Source organism: Taudactylus pleione, unplaced genomic scaffold (assembly GCF_031769625.1).
Source record: "Taudactylus pleione unplaced genomic scaffold, aTauple2 ptg000386l, whole genome shotgun sequence".
Lineage (NCBI taxonomy): Eukaryota > Metazoa > Chordata > Amphibia > Anura > Myobatrachidae > Taudactylus > Taudactylus pleione.
The window spans coordinates 9,209,397-9,230,761 of record NW_028284787.1 but is presented as its reverse complement, the minus strand read 5'-3'; the positions used below and the strand labels follow the sequence as shown (position 1 = coordinate 9,230,761).

The window sequence follows — 21,365 nt, the reverse complement described above, 5'->3', positions numbered from 1 at the left end:
GAATGCAGCTTAGAACTTTCCCACATTTTACTAAAATTCGATTTTAGAACTATTTTCAAAATCGAATTTGGTTCGGTTTAGAACAGTGATTTGCTGTTCGATTTGGCATGTTCATGTACAAATCGAACAGCAAATCTCACTTCAAAACAAACTACTAAGCGCCAACTGAATAGAGCTGCTTCATGCTTTCATTTTCAGCATGAGCAGTTCGTTTTCACTCAGATGCATGCATACATCAGTGAGATGCCTGCAAGTATCTCACTGTAAAAAGCTTAGAAATAGTTAAATTTAATTTTAATAAATGGCGTGGGGTCCTCCCCTAAAACAGAACCAGCCCCCGACTTTTCATAGCCAGTCCTGGTTGTGTAAGTACAGGGGTAAAAATTGCCTAGGGTTCCCCCTGTACTTAGCACAACCAGAACTGGGCTCTGATCCTGTCCTGGTTGTGGAATTACAGGTGGAAAAATGCGTAGGCTTCTCCCGTAATCTCCAGGACCAGCCCCGGACCCTTTCTAGCGGGGCGCTGATGCAACAGCCAGGGGAACTTTTTCACCGGGCCCCCCAGCCGAAGCATCAGCCCTGACCGCTAGCCCACGCCAGGGATCCTCTCCAGGGTACCCCTGGCTTAGGCTGATAGCCCGGAACTATCACCACCACCCTTGGGCGGTGGGTGGCGGGTTGATAGTGTAAGTGTAGTGTAATAAAATAAAGGTATAAACTTTGTCTTTACAGTAGAACTGCAGGTCCCAGCAAGCCTCCCCCACATGCTGGTACTTGGGGGCCCGCTGGTACCTGTATTTCACCTGTAATGTTTAAATAAACAATACACACACCGTGATAGTAAAGTTTTAATACATACATACACACTCACACATACTCCCCTACATTATCTGGACTGGTCCCCTTCTCCCTGTAGGAATCCATGGTCTTCGTAGAATAAAAAAACGATTAAACACGAACCACGTACTAGGCAACAACCACGATGGTTGTTACCTCCTGAATGAAGAGCTCAGACGCGGCTTCTGCCTTTGCAGAGCCGTATCTGAGCGTTCATTGGCTGAGAGAGGTCAGCCCCCGCCTCTCTCAGCCAATGAACTGCTCCCTCCATTGAAGTCAATAGTGGGAACCGCAAAATAAACTTTAGTTACCCTGCGGCTCTCTATTGACTTCAATGGACCCACGCATTATGGCAGTCGATACCTCCGTTCTCAGGGGACAGACCGGAGGTGGCTGAGTGTGGACGCAGGCTCTGGCCATCGCGCTCCACTGGACCACCAGGGACAATTTGGTGCGGGTAACTAGTGCCCCAGGGGTTAATAATTGGCCTGGGGAGACAGCTTCCCTGTTTAAGCGGCTCCTCAGCTCAGCACACCTTTCCACTGCGGTCTGGCTTCCCTGAGCTGCTCTCCGACACACCCCCTCTGAGGTCTCCGTTAGCCATTTTCTTCATGGTGCAGTCGCAGCTCTCCCAAGAAAATGTGTGATCCGGTCCCCCTGCATACCTCTCTCCAGGGTCAGCGTATGTAGCGCTATAACCTACCAGACACTTAGTCTGTGTAGTTGATTGTAGTGCCAGTTTGCAGTTATGTTATTTCTGCATTTTATGTGACTAATGCTAGTGCTGCCTGTCTGTTTTTTATTCTACTGTAAGCATATATCTTTCCCTTTTTTTCTGTCTTTGCCCTAACATACAGGTATATTCAGGGGTTTCTACTTCAGGGTCAATAGGGGGTCCACAGGGCTGTCCTTGGGGTATAGCTGGATCTGGATCCATGGGCACCACGAAGTTAAAGCTTTTGCTGCTCCCAGGATGCACTGGGATCATCCTCCTCTATACCACGCCCCCGAGCCACAGGCCCTTCAGTTTTAGTTGGCTCCCGGCCGGAGTCGGGTAGCCCTTAGTGCAGGGGGGCTGCTTAGCAGCCCCTAAGCTTATTTTTTTTATTATCTTAATTTTTTATTTTTAAACTGACTCTTCAGAACGGCAGCATCAGACTGTCCATTGGACGTCCAAGCTGCCGGTCCTACACCCCGCTGGCGCCACGACGCCAGTACAGATCTGGGGATCGCGGCGGGACCCCAGAGTCTGTACTAGCCGGGCTCTGGGGACTCCCTCGACTGCTGCTAGAGTGCCGGGGATCAGGTAAGCTGCGGGTCACTGCTTGCGGTGACCCGCGTGTATATGCAGTCGCATGCCTACTGTCTCTGGGGACAGACCGGAGGCGCTAGCAGTGGCGGCGGGCTCCCCCTCTCCGGAGGAATAACCCGTGGGACCACTAGACCACCAGGGAGTAATTTGCCGGCAGCGGGAAGCGGCGTCCCGGAGGCAGCCTTCCCTGTCTAGCGGTTCCTCCCCTCAGCTCAGCGCACCTCTCTGCTCGGGTCTGGCGACGCTGAGCTGCTTCCTCCTGTGGCAACTCCTCCTCTGAGGTCTCCGGTGGCCATCTTCTCTCCAGTGGCAGCGCAGATCTCCCAGGCAGCGTGCGGCCGGTCCCCCTGTGTACTTCTCCCCTGCTAAAGGACAGCACTATAGCTCTCCAAGACACTGAATCTGGGCAGGTTGATTGTAGTGACAAGGTGCAGTGAGTATTCACTTTTGCTAGTGCTGACTGTCTGCTTTTTTCTACTTACTGTTAGTCTATAACTATCCCTTTCCTTCTCCTATGGCCCTGGCAGGTGTGTGGGGGAAGGGGCTTTTCTCGGACCTCACTTATATAAATTCACGTATTTTTGAGGTCGGTCACATACAGTTGTGTGGTACACGGTGCCATATCTGTGGGCTTATGTGCTGCATACTTGTGGGTGCGCAGGAGTCAAAAACTGAACTTCCCTATTCCTCCTTGGGCGGTGTTTTCCCAGGTGCTGGCTTCCATCCCAACTGCTCTCCCCCATTGGGGGTTGCCCCAACCAGCCATCCCCCATTCACCGGGTATACCGCATTTATTGCAGTCTCCCCCTGGGTCTCAGACTGCTAGTCCATATACGGGGTTACCTATGTATATTCAGTCTCCTCCGGTGACGCAGCAGTCTTTTATTCCCTTTCATGGTCTCCCTCAGGCGGCTCAACCACCATGGGTGGATGTGTTCTCCAGTTCAGACCAGAGTTTGGCGGCCTCATCTTCGGCCTTTCAAACAATGTTACGTAGTGACAAACCTCAGAAGGCGTCTAAACACCCTGTTATGTCATCCCAGTCTTCACAAATATCAGACGGAGGCGTCCTCGGATGATGGGGAATTGCTTGAGGACTCTGACTCGGATTCCCCTGTCCGGGAGGTGGAAACTAAGTCTTCCATTAATGTGCCGCCGTTGGTAAGGGCGGTGCGGTCCATTCTTGATATAGAGGATGACGCACCAGCTCCTTAATCCAAGTATCCAAATTTTAAACAGACAAAGGTGACCAGCGGTTTTTCCCCTATCTGACCAGCTGACTGATCATATGGCGGAGGCCTGGTAGTCACCTAGTAAGAGGTTCCAGCCGTAGAAACGTTTAGCGTCTAGTTATCCGTTTCCTGCAGGTCATTGCAATAAGTGGGAAACCCCGCCCACGGTGGATTCTCATGTTACTCGCTTAATCAAGAGTGCTACCTTGCCTTTGCTGTCCATTTCATCCCTCAAGGATCCCACAGACAGGAAAGTGGAGACTTGTTTAAAATCGATCTATTCTCTCTCAGGGGCGGTGGCCCGTCCGTCCATGGCCATCTCTTGTGTGGCTAAGGCCTTTGAGAGCTGGGCCAATGTACTGGAAGATATTTTTCCAGAGGATGCTCCGGAAATGCAGAGAGCTTTAGTGGGACAGATGAGGGATGCCGCTTCCTATATTGGTGAAGCGTCTTAGCATGCCAGTCTTCTGACTTCCAGAGTATCGGTTTCATCGGTGTCTGCTCGCCGGTCTTTGTGGCTGCGTTCTTGGAGAGCGGATGCAGATTCCAAGAAAGGCCTGGAGGCCTTACCCTTTAATGGGGAGATATTATTTGGCCCAGACAAAATTGTGGATACCCTGGCTAAGTCTAAATCAGCTTTTCTACCTTCGGCAGCTGCACCTTCTAAGGCTAGGACCTCTGCTTTTCGGTCCTTTCGTACTCAGGGAAAGTCCACAGGACAGTCCTTCCCGAGGCAGTCGGCGACCAAGGCCGCCCCTAAGCCTAAGAAACAAGAGTGGAGTGCTAGACACCCTTCTTCCAAACTGGAGGATAAACCTGTCTGATGGGATGGGCCTCGCTCTGGGGAATCCCAGAGTCGGGGGCCGACTTCTTCAATTCGCCCAGTGCTGGTACAACACCACCACGCATACCTGGGTTCGAGAAGTGGTCTCTCAGGGGTACGCCCTCTCCTTTCGTCACAGACCTCCACATCAGTTCTTCTGCATGAATCTTTCTCAGGACAAGACCAAGGCCTTTCAGATTCAGGAAGCAATAGAGTCCTTGCTGAAAGCAGGGGCCATTGTTCCCGTTCCGTCTTCTCAGCACGGGACGGGTTACTATTCTACTCTGTTTCTGGTGCAGAAACCCAATGGGTCTCATCAGCCTATCCTCAATTTAAAGTTGCTGAACAAGTTCCTCAGAGTTCCTAAATTCAGGATGGAAACTTGCGTTCCATTATTCTGGCAATGGAACCTGGGGAATACATGGTTTCCCTGGACATCCAAGACGCCTACCTTCATGTTCCTATAGTGCCTTCACACCAGCGGTATCTGAGGTTTGCTATACGTCAACACCACTACCAGTTTCAGGCTCTGCCCTTTGGCCTCTCCACGGCTCCAAGGGTATTCACCAAAATGATTGCGGTCTTATTATTATTATTGGCACAAGCAGCTTCTGCTGATTAAAATGATATCCAGCATGCCTATGTTCTGTGAGCGAGTGCAGGTGTATCTGCAAGCAAATCTCTACGTTGTAACAGTCGCTGATACTATAATGTAGTGTTTTGGGTGCAGATACACCCGCACTGGCTCACAGAACATAGGCATGCTGCATATAATTTTAATCCGCAGAAGCTGCTTGTGCTATGAATTTGCATCGCTGTGTGATTCAGATACATTTGAAGGTAAAAAGTTGCATAAAAGATGCTCGTGCTACTGAGTCATGCCAGGAGATTATAGTACCGGCCTTTCAATCACCAGACTTCTCGGCACCTGAGGCTTACTTGGATGTGGTCCGCGCCCTCAGGATTTTTGTGGACCATACCAGTTCCTTTCGGAAATCAGACTCTTTATTTGTGCTCTATGGATTTCACATGAAGGGATGGCCAGCCAACAAACAAACATTGGCTAGATGCCTTCGTATGACTATCTCAAAAGCTTCCACGCAGGCGGACCTGCATGTGCCAACTTCTGTTAATGCTCATTCTACTCGGTCTGTGGGTCCTTCGTGGGCAACTCGCCGTGGTGCTTCCACTGTTCAACTGTGTAAGCCGGCCACATGTTCTTCTGTCCAGACCTTTCTAAGGTTCTATGCCTTTGATACCTTCACCTCTCAGGATTCTCCTCTCAGTGCAGGGGCGTCCCCACCCTTAAAAGGACTGCTTTGGGACATCCCCAAGGTCTCTCTGTGGAGCCTATGGACCCTGAAGAAGACTGAGATTTATGGTAAGAACTTAACCTTTGTTAACGCTCTTTCTTCCAAGTCCATAGGGTCCACAGGGCACCCGCCCTGACGCACCTGGCTTCATATGGGCTATGTTGCTGGTCACCGGTTTTCCGTCTCCTGTGTGAGAATGTGATTCTTGAGTGTACCAGTCTTCCTTCTCTCTTATCCTCCTCCGGCCTTTGGCTTGTTACGAACTGAGGTGTCTCTGGCTCGGGGGTGGTGTATAGGGAGAATGGACCCAGTGCATCCTGGGAGCTGAAAGCTTTAACTGTGTGGTGCCCGGATTCAGTTCCATCACCTACACCCCAAGGTCTCCCTGTGGCTGTGGCATCAGCCCCCGCTAGAAAGGGTCCGGGGCTGGTTCTGGAGATTACAGGGGAACCCTACGCATTTTTCCCCTGTAATTCCAGAACCAGGACAGGATCAGAGCCCAGTTCTGGTTGTGCTAAGTACAGGGGGAACCCTACGCAATTTTCTCCTGTACTTACACAACCAGGACTGGCTATGGAAAGTCCGGGGCTGGTTCTGTTTTAGGGGGGACCCCATGTCATTTTAGAAAAAGGCACGCAGCAGTAGTGCCCCTTTCTAGGTCTGGCGCCGGACCTAAAGTGAACACTACATATCACACACTCGATACATGCTGATCACTGCACATCGGTATTAATCTGTCAGCCAGGTGTGTGCAATCAGTATACATTTGAAATATTGTCAGTGCCCCCCCATTATCAATATTTCCATATAAGTGCCTATTTTTTTTGTCAATGCCTCCTTTACGTTTTATCCCAATTTCATTGATTACCCTCATGTCACCTCATAACCATTACAATGGGGAAGATTCAATTGTTTGTACCTTCTATATCTCCCTTCTAAAATGCATGGGAGCTATTCAATTGTCCTGAGGCTACACCTATCGTGGATTTCTGCTCGCACCCTACTGAGGTGGAGCAGATATCTGTGTAAAGTAGGACTTTGGAACTGGTTGCAAAGGGCCAGGTGTGCCGTAACTGCAGCACGCCCGGCACCTTGCGCAGAAGAAGCTGCTTAATGCGGCTAATACTGTGCATTCTCAAGCGAGAAAGGGACTGGTCGCCCATACAAGTGAACAGCTCCCGTGCAGTTTAGACAGGAGCTACGGGAGGTGCAAACAATTGATTCTCCCCCAATGTGTCCATACCGCCCTCCTCTTACTTGTGTTAGTAGTGTCATCCCCTCTATTCAGTCATGTGATCTTTATCCTATGCTGTTCCTGGGTGACTGACCAGCTATATGTTCAGCCCAGGCCAGCTGAAAATGGAAAGGAATGTCTTTAATGATTTCTGGGAGAATTCTGCCATGGATCACACCTTGCAAGATATCATCAGCACATCAAACAAGACCACCAGGACCAGGAAACAGCACTCACAGCCAAGTCTCTCCTGTGCATTCTCTCCCCATTAACAGCATCTCTATTGCACATAACACTGCATCCAGCTAATCACATCGCTTAATAATACACACACATGGCTAGAGACTCTTGACATGTCTTCTGAGGGTAGAAAATTCATCTTTTGAAGGCGACAGCTCAGCACTTCTGAGGTAGAAATAGTTTTCTTTTCTTTTTTTTATAACTATAACCTGGAAATAGAAAGTAATATGGAAGTATTATTTGTTTTTGTTTTTTTAAACTGCGCTGTTTTAAAGTTCACTTATAAATATCAGCTTAATCTCACTTGCAGTGGGGGCCTGATCTGTAATGATGTGTCTACTCCAGTGGCATACTGGTGAGATAATGACCCTTGTAATAGTGCAGTATTTCTGTGTTAATAATCACTTAATGTAACCTTGGTATTGCTACGGGTTTTTGGTTATATTGCCCATTCCTAGGGCCTGATTCAGAGATGTATGCAAACCCGATGGTCACAATGTTGATGCTGGCTGGAGGCGTCTTTTTTCCTTTAGACGCTTCCTGCAGCATTAGCATGTATGCACATAGCAGCTGCGTCCAAAGCATTAGGCCCCTAGTTAGCAATTTAGAAACTAGTTAGTTTTAGATATCCTGAATATTATCCCTTTAATAAATACACTATGGGGCTCATGCTGTTGGATACATATGCGGCAAAAGAGAGCAGTGTAAAAAGCTGCACATAAAATTTGCCATTTTACACCCCTATGATAAGTCATACGTGTCTGAAAATGCATATAGCTCTGCAACAGTAGCATATCCACCAGGCTTACATAACATGTAAACGTCTTTCTTTGTATGATGAGAGTGCATTCACTTTTAAGTTTCATTTAAATAAAAATTAATTTATAATGCACCAATTTTATCTTCCTTTCACAAATGAATCTAGTTAATAATAAAAAAAAAATTACAATCACAAAATCATATAATATAGGCACGACCAATGAAGAAAGCTTCAAAGATTAATCTGCAATCAGCCAATCTGAAGAGGCTATCTAGTGCTGGCGACCATCTTCATCATCATCATTAGAGTGAATTTGCACCAGCCTATAGGCATCTACAGTTGTTATGGCTACTGACAGGCAAATCTTTGTCTCCAATTCTGAATGTCCTTACTGTACTCTGATCTTTTTACTCCATCGGTGAGGGAGTAAATCTCGATTCATAATCTCATTTCAAGGAGTAGCTATTTGCTCAATCTAGGTGTATGGTATTGTAAAACACCAGCATATTACTATGTGCAATTGGAACAGTAATTCAAATAACACAGAGTAGTATTTCTTATTTCTGTGGTGTATTTATTTGTTTAAAGTCTTTTTAGAATTTATTATGATTATTTATAAATATTTTATTTTTGTAAATGCCCAGATAGTGTGTAATTTTAAGCTGACATGAAATATATATTTGAAAGATATATATTTTTTAATAATAATAATTATGCACATGTTGCCGGTCAGGAAATGGGTTCATTGTCACAACTATCGGAATACACCAGGTGACCACTGAGAAGGCAAGACACCACTACTGGATCACCTATCGTATCAAAACAATATAAATGATTATATGAGAAGATTATAATATAGAACTTTTTTCCTTTGTTTTAGTTGTCAACTCAAAGAGAAGTCGTAGCCCGAGTGATTCAACGGATTTGTGAAAAGAAGAAAAGTAATGTTCTAGCATTTGGTTATGGTCTGGTTGATGAAAAGAGTTCATTGCGTGCCATGTTTGCGACAAATGTTTGCAATTATTTACCTAATCCAACAACCACAACTATTTGTACTAGTGTCCTTTGGGAAACCCTCCTTAGTAGGGTGGGGGATGATGTAATGATGCATCTGCTAGAACACTGTTCTCTCTATATGATTGTGCCGCCCAACTGTTGCTATCAAATTAGTGGACACCCAGTGTACAACTTATCCAACAAGGTATCCGTTCCACCCGTCTGGTTTAAACAAAGTAACTATAACTTGCTCAGTGAAAGGAATGTTTTATTTCAGTTTGTTCAAAAAAGACCTTATAAAATGTGCTCTTTGAAAATAAACAGGTGGAGGAAACAAAAATCTAGAAGAATAAAAGAAAAAGAGCAAACTGAGGTGATGACTGAAAAGGGAACAGAAAATCCCACGAATGAAATATTAAACCATTTCAACAATATTTTAGAGGTTACCATGAAATCCAAGTGCAGAAAAAGGCCATCTGATATTGATATATGTGATACACCAGCTAAGAAAAGCAAAACAGTACTGCAAAAGGCTCAATCCAGTTTTGCTACTGAAAAGCAAATACAAAACCCTGCAGCTGCTGCTTATACATGCTTACACATGCAGGACATGTCCCCGGCAGCAGAATCACTTTCAAAAAAACAAAATATCACTGCTGATAAATACAATGTAAGTGATTTTGTTTTGCCTCAAAATAACGACACCTCCTACAGTTCTGTGACCTCAACTCCAGATAAACATTTGCCTTCAAAGACTTTAATTGATTTTGGTCAAATTTTGTACACTGGTCAGATTTATAAAACAGCATTTTTGAAAAACTTTGTACTAAATAGTTTGGATAGTAACTCCTGTGGCAGCCTGAGTCTTATCAAAACAATATTCCTGAGCAGTAATCTATTTGAGCAACACGTTGACTTGCAGTGTCCCTTTGAAAGCAGAGGTAATAATAAACTTCCTAAGCGATACTTGCAAATGAGACACGTTTTTCAAGAATTACTGCAAAACCACAAAAAATGTCCGTACTCTGCACTTTTGAAAAAACATTGTCCTGTTGTGCTCAATGGAAAGAAAGGAAACATGCAAGAAAAGTTTAACAAAGATAAATGTCAGGTACTTCAGCTACAAAAGGAAAGTGATGATTCAAACATCCAAATGTTGCCTGATCCGTGTGATAATAGTGACACCTTAAGAAAGAGCTCTCACGCCAGTAACACCGTCATTCACTCATTGCAAGATGTAGCACATATGACAAGTAAAAGAAATTTTGAACATGAGAAACAAAATACAAAGTTTATAAGTGAATTAAATGTTTTGTCTCTTCTTAAACAGCATAATAGTGTCTGGCAGGTCTATATGTTTGTGAGGGAATGTCTACACAGACTGGTGCCTGAAATGTTGTGGGGTTCCAGTCACAACAAGTGTCGCTTCTTAAAAAATGTGAAAATGATGATTCATTCGGCCAAGTTTGAGAAGATTTCTTTGGGTGAGGTAATGTGGAAGATGAGAGTGGAAGATTGTTCTTGGTTACGACTAAAAAAAAGTGAGTTAACAGCTTTTCTTTTTTTGCGATATTATTCCTTTCATTAGTGCATGTAATTTCTCTGTGTTGTTAAGATTACTGATCCAGACATAGAGGCACAGTTGGTAGCAAAATGGCTGTAAATGACACCTCTGCATCGGCAGTGTAAGCGCCTACTTTTTGGCAAGTCATAATCATCATGTATTTTATCCAGCCCTATAGCAGATGTAAACTATATGACTCCTAATAGGCATATACATGTACTTCTGCAGATGTATAAACGTTTTGCATAAGCACGCCTTTTCGGTACGTGGCCTACTTTAGCCCACCTTTCCATCCCCATTTTGTCTGTCTAGATGTGTCAGATGCATGTGTTCGCTTTCTCAGCAAATGTGGAGAGACGCAATCTAAGCTACACAACTTGTGGTTTCCACCATGCAGATACATTGATCACATTCCTTATTATAACTGTACAGTTAAGGTATTGCCCTGGGAGCAGAACTGTAAGCATCTTTAAGTTGCTCTATTAGGTCTTAGTAGAGTAAGTATGTGCTCTCAGGAATGTTTCTACAAGAGATGAAGGTCTCTATTTACCAAGTGGCGAAGAGCAATTTTGCCAGCATTAATGTAGACAAAAGACACTATCATCACCTCTCACTATTTAGCAAAGGGTTAATGGTGTATTAATAAGATATTCCTCTGTCCTTACTCTACTTTCCCCACCTCACTGTTATGATAGAACACTATGGGGATGGCGGCTTAGCTCAATTTATCAAGCACCAAAAACCTGGCTCTTGGCCGCTATAGAACATCATCTTGAGATGGTGTTACCTATAACTAGCTTCGCTGGATCCACTCCAGGTTAAAGCTCTGGCTGTGCATGCACATATCACTGGAACCCTTTGCCATATTGAGAAATAGCATTCTTTATTGCTATAGATACATGGATGCTATAGAATCAGCGACAGAACACAGCCACTGAATCACTAATGATAATTATAGATTGAAGTCTGCTAAACCGCAATATGCTTCTGCCTGTGGGCCGTATTCAATTAGGTGCGAAAAGTGAATTTCTGCGGAAAAGTATCGCGAGTGACGTCATTTCGCCTTGCGAAAAGTTTCCTATGAATTCAATTTCGGAGTCTTTTCGCCGGTGCGGAAACTCAATGCAATGGGACCTGCGATAAAGTTTTGCCTATGAATAGGTGTCGAATAAAAGTGCAGAATTAGGGTTTTGGGGTGCAAAGCTGCGGGAACCCCCCTGCACCCTTGGGACAAACCTCCAAAGGTAAACTGCGTAAAGAAAAAGATTTAAAAACTCTTTAGGTCACCCCAAAAAAGTACTTTCATTTTGGGGGCGAAAAAGTTCAAAGTTGGGGGACAAACTTAAAAACTATCAAATAGACTCCAGGGGGTTCCCCAACTATGAGTAATAAAAGGAAACAGGGAAATGGGAGACTTCTGCACTGGTTAATACATTGTTAAATTTTAAACCAAAAAGGCAAAAAGAAAAATACCCCAAATTATAAGTCACCAATTGTATTATTGATAGAATAGTTGGGGTGCTGCCTAGGGACACTAAACAATTGAATAGGAAAAGAAGAGAGCAAGAATGTCCTCTTAGTTGGCGCACTAATGAATCCTAATAAAATATAACTTTTATTGAAATAATTAAAAGAACAGAACTAAAGTGAAATGAAATATATTATCAGTAACATCATTACAAACGTAAAAATAAATTAAATAAATGTGATAAATTGTATGTGTCTCTATAAGTATTTTAAATCATAAGTCATATATTTCCACCTGAAAATACACCATCTATTTATTTGAATACTTCTATGTTATCACTGGGAGAGCAGAGTATGTTTTTCATCCACATTAAGCAAAATAAGTGCTGTGCTGCATAGACAAAATTTGCTATTCACTGATTTAAAGAGTAATCAAGAATTGTACATAAAATTATTATGGTATTTGTGTATTAATACCATGAGAGTGGCGCAACAGTATGTATAATTGCTAATTAATGAAATATCACTACCATAGTTAGAAACAGGATTTCTGCCATAATAATTATTGTCTGGAGACTGATAAATATCTCCCAATATGAAGTCTAATATAGCAATTTAGATACTGCAATAGTTTCAGTTGCTCAATAATCTCTTGAAAGAGAAACACTGTTGCAATTGATTTGTCTGTATGTATCTAATAAGACACCACAAGAAAGCTAGGATTTTACCGACGATAGTACATAGATGATTATACTACTCATGTGCTACTCCCCAGAAAAAGCAATACATAATACATGAGGAGGATGATAGATTAATTGATACCCGTTAGTTAGAAAGAATTAATATTCTTTCATACCCAAAATTGGGTTGGGGTATATTATATATATATAGCCTCACTCGTAGGTTTGTAGTTACCCAATATATTATTGCAGTTTGATAAGGAGGACTGCTTTCTCTAAATAAATCATTTGTGATTATATTTCAGCAGCAATCCTATTGGATTTATTAATACAGGCAGATCTTACTACAAAAGGCACATATAAAAAGAATATGTATAGGTGCAGCAATCCGCGTTCATCAATTACTGAATGCTGTGGATGTGTAAATTAGGAAAAACGGCCACAATCACCACTTAAATATTTATATGTGAACGGACATGATAATAAATGATAAATATTTCAGCAGTATTCCTGCCCAGTTCACTAGTGACGGCAGCTCTCCCTAATAGTAGCGCATAGAGATCATTGATCCTGTCAGATTTATTAATACAGGCAGATCTTACTACAAAAGGCACACATAAAGAACATGTATAGAAACAGCAATTTGCGTTCATCAATTACTGAATGCTGTGGATGTATAAGTTAGAAAAAAATGGCTACATTCACCATTAAAGTATTTGTGTGTGAACGGACATATTAATGAATGATGAATATTTCAACAATTCTGCCCAGTTCACTGGTAGCGGCAGCTCTCCCTAATGGTAACGTATAGAGATCATATATAGGTACACTGATCAGCATTCATCACTAATTGTTCGCGGCTTGGGTGCAGGTGGAAAAATGGCTACATTCGCCATTTATGTATACATTAACAAGAGGACACGATACTGAGTAGTGAAAACTACTCTACCCGCCGACGTACGTTTCACCACTAAAGTTTTGTCAAGGCAACCCGAGTTTGCCGTGAGGGTGTCTGATATTCACATAGAAGGACCAATCATATGGTTCATACAAGTCACATGCTTTCATTAGCCAATAGGAGGTATTCATAAGAATACCCATTTCTCTCTCGTTCTAAGTTATCACGTGTATAGGTATCCACCAATGAGATATTATCATTGTAAATAGAGAAAGAAGAAGAGCAGTAATTAATCATATTGAAGAGAATCCATTAGACAGTGGATGATTAAGGATGATAGTTTAGAAAATTATGATAGTTAAATACTCCAGAATCGGTATGTACATGTATATAATTTCCGTATCATATTCTATAATGCGCATCGATAATGGTCAATTTAATGCAAATCATAATGCATATAAAAATCAGTCAGTTGATTTCATTATAAAAATAAACTAATTAATAAATATAAAAAATTAAATTAATATATTAAGAATGGTGCAGTGCTGAAAGAAATCTTATGAATAAGTGATCATAGTATGGTGATAAGAGTGCAAAGTGAAAAATGAAGAAGGTTTCCAATGGTCTGAAATTAATGAATGAAACATAAATGTGTAAAAATAATTGACAGTGAAAGTGATTTTTACTGTTTAAAAGAAAATAAATTAAAATACATAAACAGTAAAATATGAGCTACAAACTGTGTTGATTCATAGTGAATAAATAAAGATGGTGTAAATTAAGATATCAATTTAAAATAACATCCAATTTACACATAATATAAATAGCCAAATTAAAATGTGCATGTGCTAAGAAAAAGAATGAATAATAAAATATTAAAAAATCTGAAATACATTTATATAAAAGTTAAATCTAGTTATAATATTATATGACTGAATTTAGCACAGGATGTTCAATGTGCTGAACAACTATCTGTATGAGAATGGGTGTTCACATGGGCCAACAGATTTAACTGTGGCTACTGGATCAAAAACTCCCCACCATAACAATTCCCAACCATGGGATCGCACTGATAGGGAGGTAACTCAAAACTGTCACCTAACATACCATCAGTCTGCACAAGGCTAGCACCTCCTAATTCCTCATTTTGGGGGCGAAAAAGTCCAAAGTTGGAGGACAAACTTAAACACTATCAAATAGACTCCAGGGGGCTCCCCAACTATGCCCCAGGTCTTTTTAAGTTTGCAGGTGCTTGCAGAAGGTGTTTTTTTTTCGATTTTTTAAAACTTCACTTTAGCAACTTAAAAATATGCTAGCACCCATTTTCATGTACCCCAAATTTGCTGGGACTACTTATTTATTCCAAAAAAACCCAGCTAAATGCTATTCTCATCACTTATGCAAAGACGCGAAATAGCAGCTATCGAGCGCGTTTAAGTACCCCAAATAGCTTCAGCAGGGCTATTCGGGGGTAACTAGAGTGATCCCCAATGTCAGTGCATCATTTGGGGGGTGTCAGGCTGATTTCCCCAAATCTGACAGTACTTTTCGCATGTTAGAGTTTTGCCGGGTCCCGTTTTCGCAGAATTCTAATTGAATACGGGGAAAAGCGGGCAAATGCGCGATGCTTTTTCGCATTGAAAATCAGTGATGTCGGCGAAAAGTCAGGCATGCGAAAAGTATGGGACTTTTCGCATAGAATTAAATATGCCCCTCAATGTTAAATGAATAAATCTCCCCACATGTATCATGAGTATTAATTGAACAACCCAATATAAATAACCATTGAATTGCCTTTAACAGGTAAGGGACTATTGGAGTTTGTTCTGTCTCTGGGTGCAAGTTATTGCTTACAGTAGATAAAATGTTGAAAATGCCTTTGATGAATTGTCCTTACGTTGTTGTATTTATACTGTATGTACGCAGATGCCATTAGCAATGCATATCTTTACATTTCAGGCAATCACTTTGTTCCTGCATCTGAACACTTGCTGCGAGAGAGAATTCTTTCCAAATTCCTGTATTGGCTTCTGGACACTTATGTTACACAGTTGCTGAAAGCTTTCTTTTATGTCACTGAGAGCATGTTTCAGAAAAACAGGCTTTTCTTTTACAGAAAATGCATCTGGAGAAAACTTCAAAACATTGGATTACAGTAAGACAATTTAATCTTCATGTTCAGCTCCAGGAATATTGTTTTGCATTGTGTCTTGATTTGAAATTATAAATCCAAGCCTTTTATGAGAACAAGTTAAGTTTTCACTCTACTTATTTTGCACACAATAATCAGACATGGAATTCGGTTAAACACGATAAAGCGAAAACTTAATGTCGGAGAAGTTTTTGCACAATTCGCTTGTTTTTGTGCGATATTTTCGCATCTTTTGTCTAGGCACGCTCCCGTTTTTCGCACTATCCAATTACAAAAGATGCGAAAACACATTCGCACTATAACTGTTTTGAGGAGTAACCTGTGAAAAGTACAGCACATTTTGGGGAAATCTGTCTGTACCCAATAAAATAGGTAACTGACAGGTAATCAATTTAGAAGTGTATTAGTGCCCTAATAAAAGTATTTGGGGTTCTTAAATTGCATAAGTGTGGAAGAATGATAAAAAGCTATTTTTTTAACAAAATAAATGCTGCAGTTAAATTAGGAGTACATTAAAATGGGTGCAGGTATATTTTAAAATCCAAAAAGTGCACTTCTAATTTTTTTTTAAAACAGACCAGGTGCAGCCACCTGCAATGTATAAAGCACATGTCCCATCCATACAGCCCTCCAAAATACCTGACCCACTACTTTAAACCCATTTTCCACTACTTTTAATTATGTCACCCTAAAATTGAAATGCCATTATTGGCCAAATTAAGCTAATTAAAAATTATTTTGCCTAATTTGTCATTAGGGGGTGTCCAAGGGATTCTGAACCAAATCCCCACATTTTTAAGCAAAAATATGGATTTTGCACAACTTTTCACCTGCTTTGAGATGGCGAAAACAGTTCACAGGTTTTTGTCTATGGAGAATTCACATTTGCGAAAACTAAGACAACAGGATTGCACGATACGCATGTTTGTGCGAAAATTTTGCATTTGCGAAAACTTCACGCCAAACCGTGGCTTTTTCCGGCTAATTGATTCTGGCCCATAATGTACTTTGAAATGGATACACGTATTATGACAGCTCAGAGACTATAGTCATTTTCCACCTGCTCATTCTCCATGCTTATATAGTTGTCAACTGTCGCCATATAACGTGGCAATTTTCAAACATTTGTCCATGATCATTGTGTGCACAGCACGAAAGAGTATTATTCATATCGCCCATTTCTGGCTTGCAACATGACAGATTTATATTCATTTTCTTACCTGTAATAGATATGAACCAACATGAAATCCTCACCATAGGTGATGACATTTTACCAGAGGTTCCCAAACCTTGTTGAATCACGGCACCCTAGAGTATCAGAAATGTTTTCACGGCACCCCTAAGTTTAAATCTGTTATTGAGAAATTCAGAAAAAAAATTAAGTAAAGTGAAGTATATTGTGCTTACCTGTCATCCTTAGGGTCAGTTATGTGGTGGTGAACAGGTTTGCACTTCTGTTTGTCCACATATTTACATTACATTGACCATAAATAATTTGATTTGGTACTGGACCACCAACTTGGGGAAACCTTGCAAGTGTCCTGAAGCACCCCAGGGTGCCACGGTGCACAGTTTGGGAACCACTGCTCTATACTATAATATGATTATATACAATTTAATATCTATGGATTAACAAATTTGTTATATTTTTGGTTAAATGATGATGCACAATTATGTTCTGAGCAATGCCAGTGGAAGCACAAAGCACACCCCTTCTTATAATGTGGAAAGTCACTAATTTAGTGTTGTAGGAGCCTCATAAGCATTGCCTTGGTTTGCCTAATTGTAGCCTGACCCTGGTTCTGAGTCATTGGGGTTCAAATGACTTTTCTACTAATATTAGTCTGCTTTAGTGGAGACTTAGGAATATATTTACGAAGTGGAGGCATGGAGCTGAATATTCAGTTTATAGTCCAGCATGCTCTCTAGTGAATGTTAGTGCCAATTTTCAGCTCCAATCCAAGAAGCTTCATAAATATAGGGCCTGATTTAGACTTGTACACAAAGCTGATGGTTTGCATGCAAGTCAGATTGAGCATGCGCCGGGGCAGAGGTGTGGATGTGCTGCGATGCACTGTGACCCTGGTTGCAGTGCCCTGGCGCCACAGTTGACAAGCTGTAGGGAGGAATAGGCAGCGACTGGGACTGTTCTTCCAAAATGGATGTTGCCTCTGTTTTGTGGGAGTGCCTAGGCCAGGGTCCGCGTCTTCCGACACAAATTTCCGGTCCCCGTGAGAGGAGTTCTGTTGCCCATTCTCAGTAAGCTTAGGCTTTCTCTGATGGGTGATGACTGCAGCCATCGTTACCGATGGTCGCGATGGGGACCCGATGCTGCATTTTCGGATGCAGCACACTCAGATCTGCAATGTCGGCAGAAGGTGTCTTTTTTTTTTCTTTAGAGGCCTCCTGCGGCATTAACATAATTTAGCTTTGCTGCTGATGCTGTGTCTAAGGGCCTGATTCAACATAGATCGCAATTGCAACCGCGTATGCATATCGGCCACTTGTTGCACATGCACTGCATTGCGTGTGCGCCACGATCGCAGTTCGATTATGCACGCACATAGGAATCCATTGTAGAGTGAGTGAAAGGCTGTAAGCGATTGGGGGTGGTGACTGGGGAGTGGCTGCAGAAACACAGGCGTGCCTGTCCGTTTGAATGACGTTGTATGGGCGTGCATTAATTAGCCACTGCGATTGCCTACAAAGTACTCACTGCATGCAACAAGACTTGTAATTTCTGAGACAGGTCAGACCTGCTGTAATTGTGCGTGACGGTGCTTCGATGTTACCGATGTATATGCAGGACTGCAAGGTATTACGGATGTGAGAAAGCAGTAGTGGGCGTTTCTATGGTGGCAGACATTAACATATTATCGCAGCTGCTTTGCTTGTGATTACGCTGCAATTGCAATCCGTGTTTAATCAGCCCTAAAGCAGTGATGCAAGTAGCATATAAGGCCCGCAGCCTTGATAATGTGGGGTCACAGTTTGGGGCTCCAAATATGATCCTCTAGCTTTAAATTTCTTATGTAGTTATTAAAACTGTTTTGAACTTTGTGAGTTAAAATGCTATTTATGCCTTTTTTTAATTCTTACTTTAAAAAGGAAACACCTGACAAATGTAAAGTTACGTTTAATGTCAAATGATGAGGTAGATCGTTTGCAACAACAGAAAAATGCTCCTTTAGTGTCAACCTTACGATTCATACCAAAAACAAATGGACTGCGTCCCATAGCGAAAATTTGTTATACTTGGGGTGCACAACAAAGCAAAGTAATCAAGCAAAAAAAGGTAAATCGGTTGGTTATGTTCTATCCTTCGTCAACACTGCTGTCACTATCTCCTTAGGTGTGACCTACACTTATTTTTATTTTTTTTATATACTCAAATAATTCTAATTATGCATTTATTTATTTTAATATTTTACAGTTTTGTTGCAATTTTTTGAATATTGATGTTGCAGAACATTGTCTTGCCAGTGTACTAGCACAAATTTGTTGAAATACACACACAAAATGCAATAAATATACAAAACTTGACCGTGTAAAGGAATGTGGCTTTGTATTTTTTCCTCTGTAAGGTTAGGGGGCAATGAAATATACTTTAATTTAAGATTGGGTTGAAACCAATACAATTATGCATTTAGTCTAGGTGTTTTATGGGCACAGGGCAAAACTGTAAGTCCAAATATTATACTGCTGTGTGACACTTGATATTGTTTTATGATGCTATGTGCTATTCTATACGGTTCTCATCCACTAACATAATATGCAACCATAATATTTAAGAAGGAAAAGATATCCGCATATACCCTCATCTAATCATTGCCTTTCCCAAGTAAATATCCTATATCATTTAATACTTGCTATAGGGGAGGTGCACCCAAGAATAGGGATAATCACAATTAGAACAAAGAAGAAAAAGTATTCTTATACGGGGCATTATCAGGCTAAACATAGATCATAACCAATTCTATAGTGACCTTAAGAAAATTGTTAAAATATAACTTTTATTAGATCATATGTAAAACAGCGAAATATTTTTTTAATTTTTATTATACAAATAAAATTATTAAAACTGTGTGTTATCCACAATTATTCCGCTTTTGTATCACTGTGCTATAATACAATATCGCACTATTGTGAATATACTCCTGGTATCTAAATATTGTTACAATTCCCACTGGTGTAGAATACAGTGTGTCTTATCACCACAATTGATTACCAACCATATCCTTCAAAAAAGGGGGTGTAATATAATACCCCTTCCTCAAATTAATTGAGCGTTGGATAAACTAGTATGTACTTGACGCATATTGAACAGACCTGCATCATATACATATAATTATCCCATAACTACATAGTCTCTCATCCTTACACAGTCTTGAATATTAAATATGAAAAATAATATTTCGGAGGTAATGGTATGATATCTTATTACACCTGGGTTCACTATAAATAAATCCAGTGAATAGGCTTGTGTGCCCGTCATCTATAGCAGCCCTTTTCCCTTAAAAGGTTCCAAATCAGTTTACAGTAATTAGGGTCTGTCCAAGTCAGGAACAATCAGACAGATACAGCACCATAGCATCCAGGGATCATAAGAAGAAACAATCACAAGCGAGTCATGTTCTATACAGTATATGGGGTCCACTCCCTTGTTTATCACAGGTTTGTGTCCATTGTTTGCTTTCATGTTTGATTTTACATAACTACCTAATTTATTTTCAGATTCGGCATTTCAATGCTCAAGTCAGGAACCTCTTTGCTGTTCTGAACTATGAGCGATTTAAGACTTCTGACATTATAGGTTCCTCTGTATTTGGTTTGAATGACATCTACAAAAAATGGAAGAAATTTGTAATGGATTTTCAAGATTCAAATTCAAAAAGTGTTCCATTTTATTTTGTAAAGGTGTGTAGAGCATTTATTTTAAAAGGTGGATACCTGTGCTATGTAGTTAGTATGTAGGTAGCAGGTACTGTATATGGGCATGATGGAGGAAGAACCCTGAATGTCTTATAATGGAAAAATATTAATAGTGTGTTTTATTTTTTTATTTTTTTTTATAAAAATATAAATTATCGTTTCAGCAGAATCACTCTTCAACAGGAAAAAATATGAGCAATGTATATCCGAAAGATAAATATTGTATGTTACGTCAAAGGATGTATAATAAACCCACAGCATTCAATAATGCAGTAGTACTTCCTATTACAGTATGAAATATGATGCTATAGCATTTGGTATGTGTGTGTGTGTGTGTGTGTGTGTGTGTGTGTGTGTGTGTGTGTGTGTGTGTGTGTATATATATATATATATATATATATATATATATATATATATATTACAGTACTGTGCAAATGGTTTAGGCAGGTGTGGGAAAAAATGCTGCAAAGTAAGAATGCTTTAAAACAATAGAAGTGTTAATAGTTTATTTTTATCAATTAACAAAATGCAAAGTGAATGAACCGAAGAGAAATCTAAATCAAATCAATATCTGCTGTGACCACCCTTTACCATCAAAACAGCCTCAATTATTTTAGGTACACTTGTGTGTTTTTGAAGGAAATAGGCAGGGTGGTTGGAGAACTAACCACAGATCTTCTGTGGATGTAGGCTTGCTCATATACTTCTGTCTCTTCATGTAATCCCAGACAGACTTGATGATGTTGAGATCAGGGCTCTGTGGGGACCATATCATTACTTCCAGTAATCCTTGTTCTTCTTTATGCTGAAGATAGTTCTTAATGACACTTTCTGTTTGGGTTGTTGTCCTACTGCAGAATAAATTTGGAGCTAATCAGACGTCTCCCTGATGGTATTGCATGATTTATAAGTACCTGCCTGCGTT

General features: G+C 41.0%; 1 protein-coding gene across 7 annotated transcripts in view; it reads left to right on the top strand.

The window, feature by feature from the left end:
• Nucleotides 1-21,365, top strand: part of TERT (telomerase reverse transcriptase) — an 80,505-nt gene that overhangs the window by 2,356 nt on the left and 56,784 nt on the right. For 5 of the 7 annotated variants that reach the window (XM_088445706.1, XM_088445707.1, XM_088445709.1 and 2 more), the window contains exons 2-5: nt 8,632-10,288; nt 15,316-15,511; nt 18,617-18,803; nt 20,243-20,425. In XM_088445706.1, the coding sequence (XP_088301832.1) occupies nt 8,632-10,288; nt 15,316-15,511; nt 18,617-18,803; nt 20,243-20,425 (2,223 nt within the window). The remainder of the gene's footprint in view (nt 1-8,631; nt 10,289-15,315; nt 15,512-18,616; nt 18,804-20,242; nt 20,426-21,365) is intronic. The other 2 variants (XM_088445713.1, XM_088445711.1) reach the window with 2 other exon arrangements.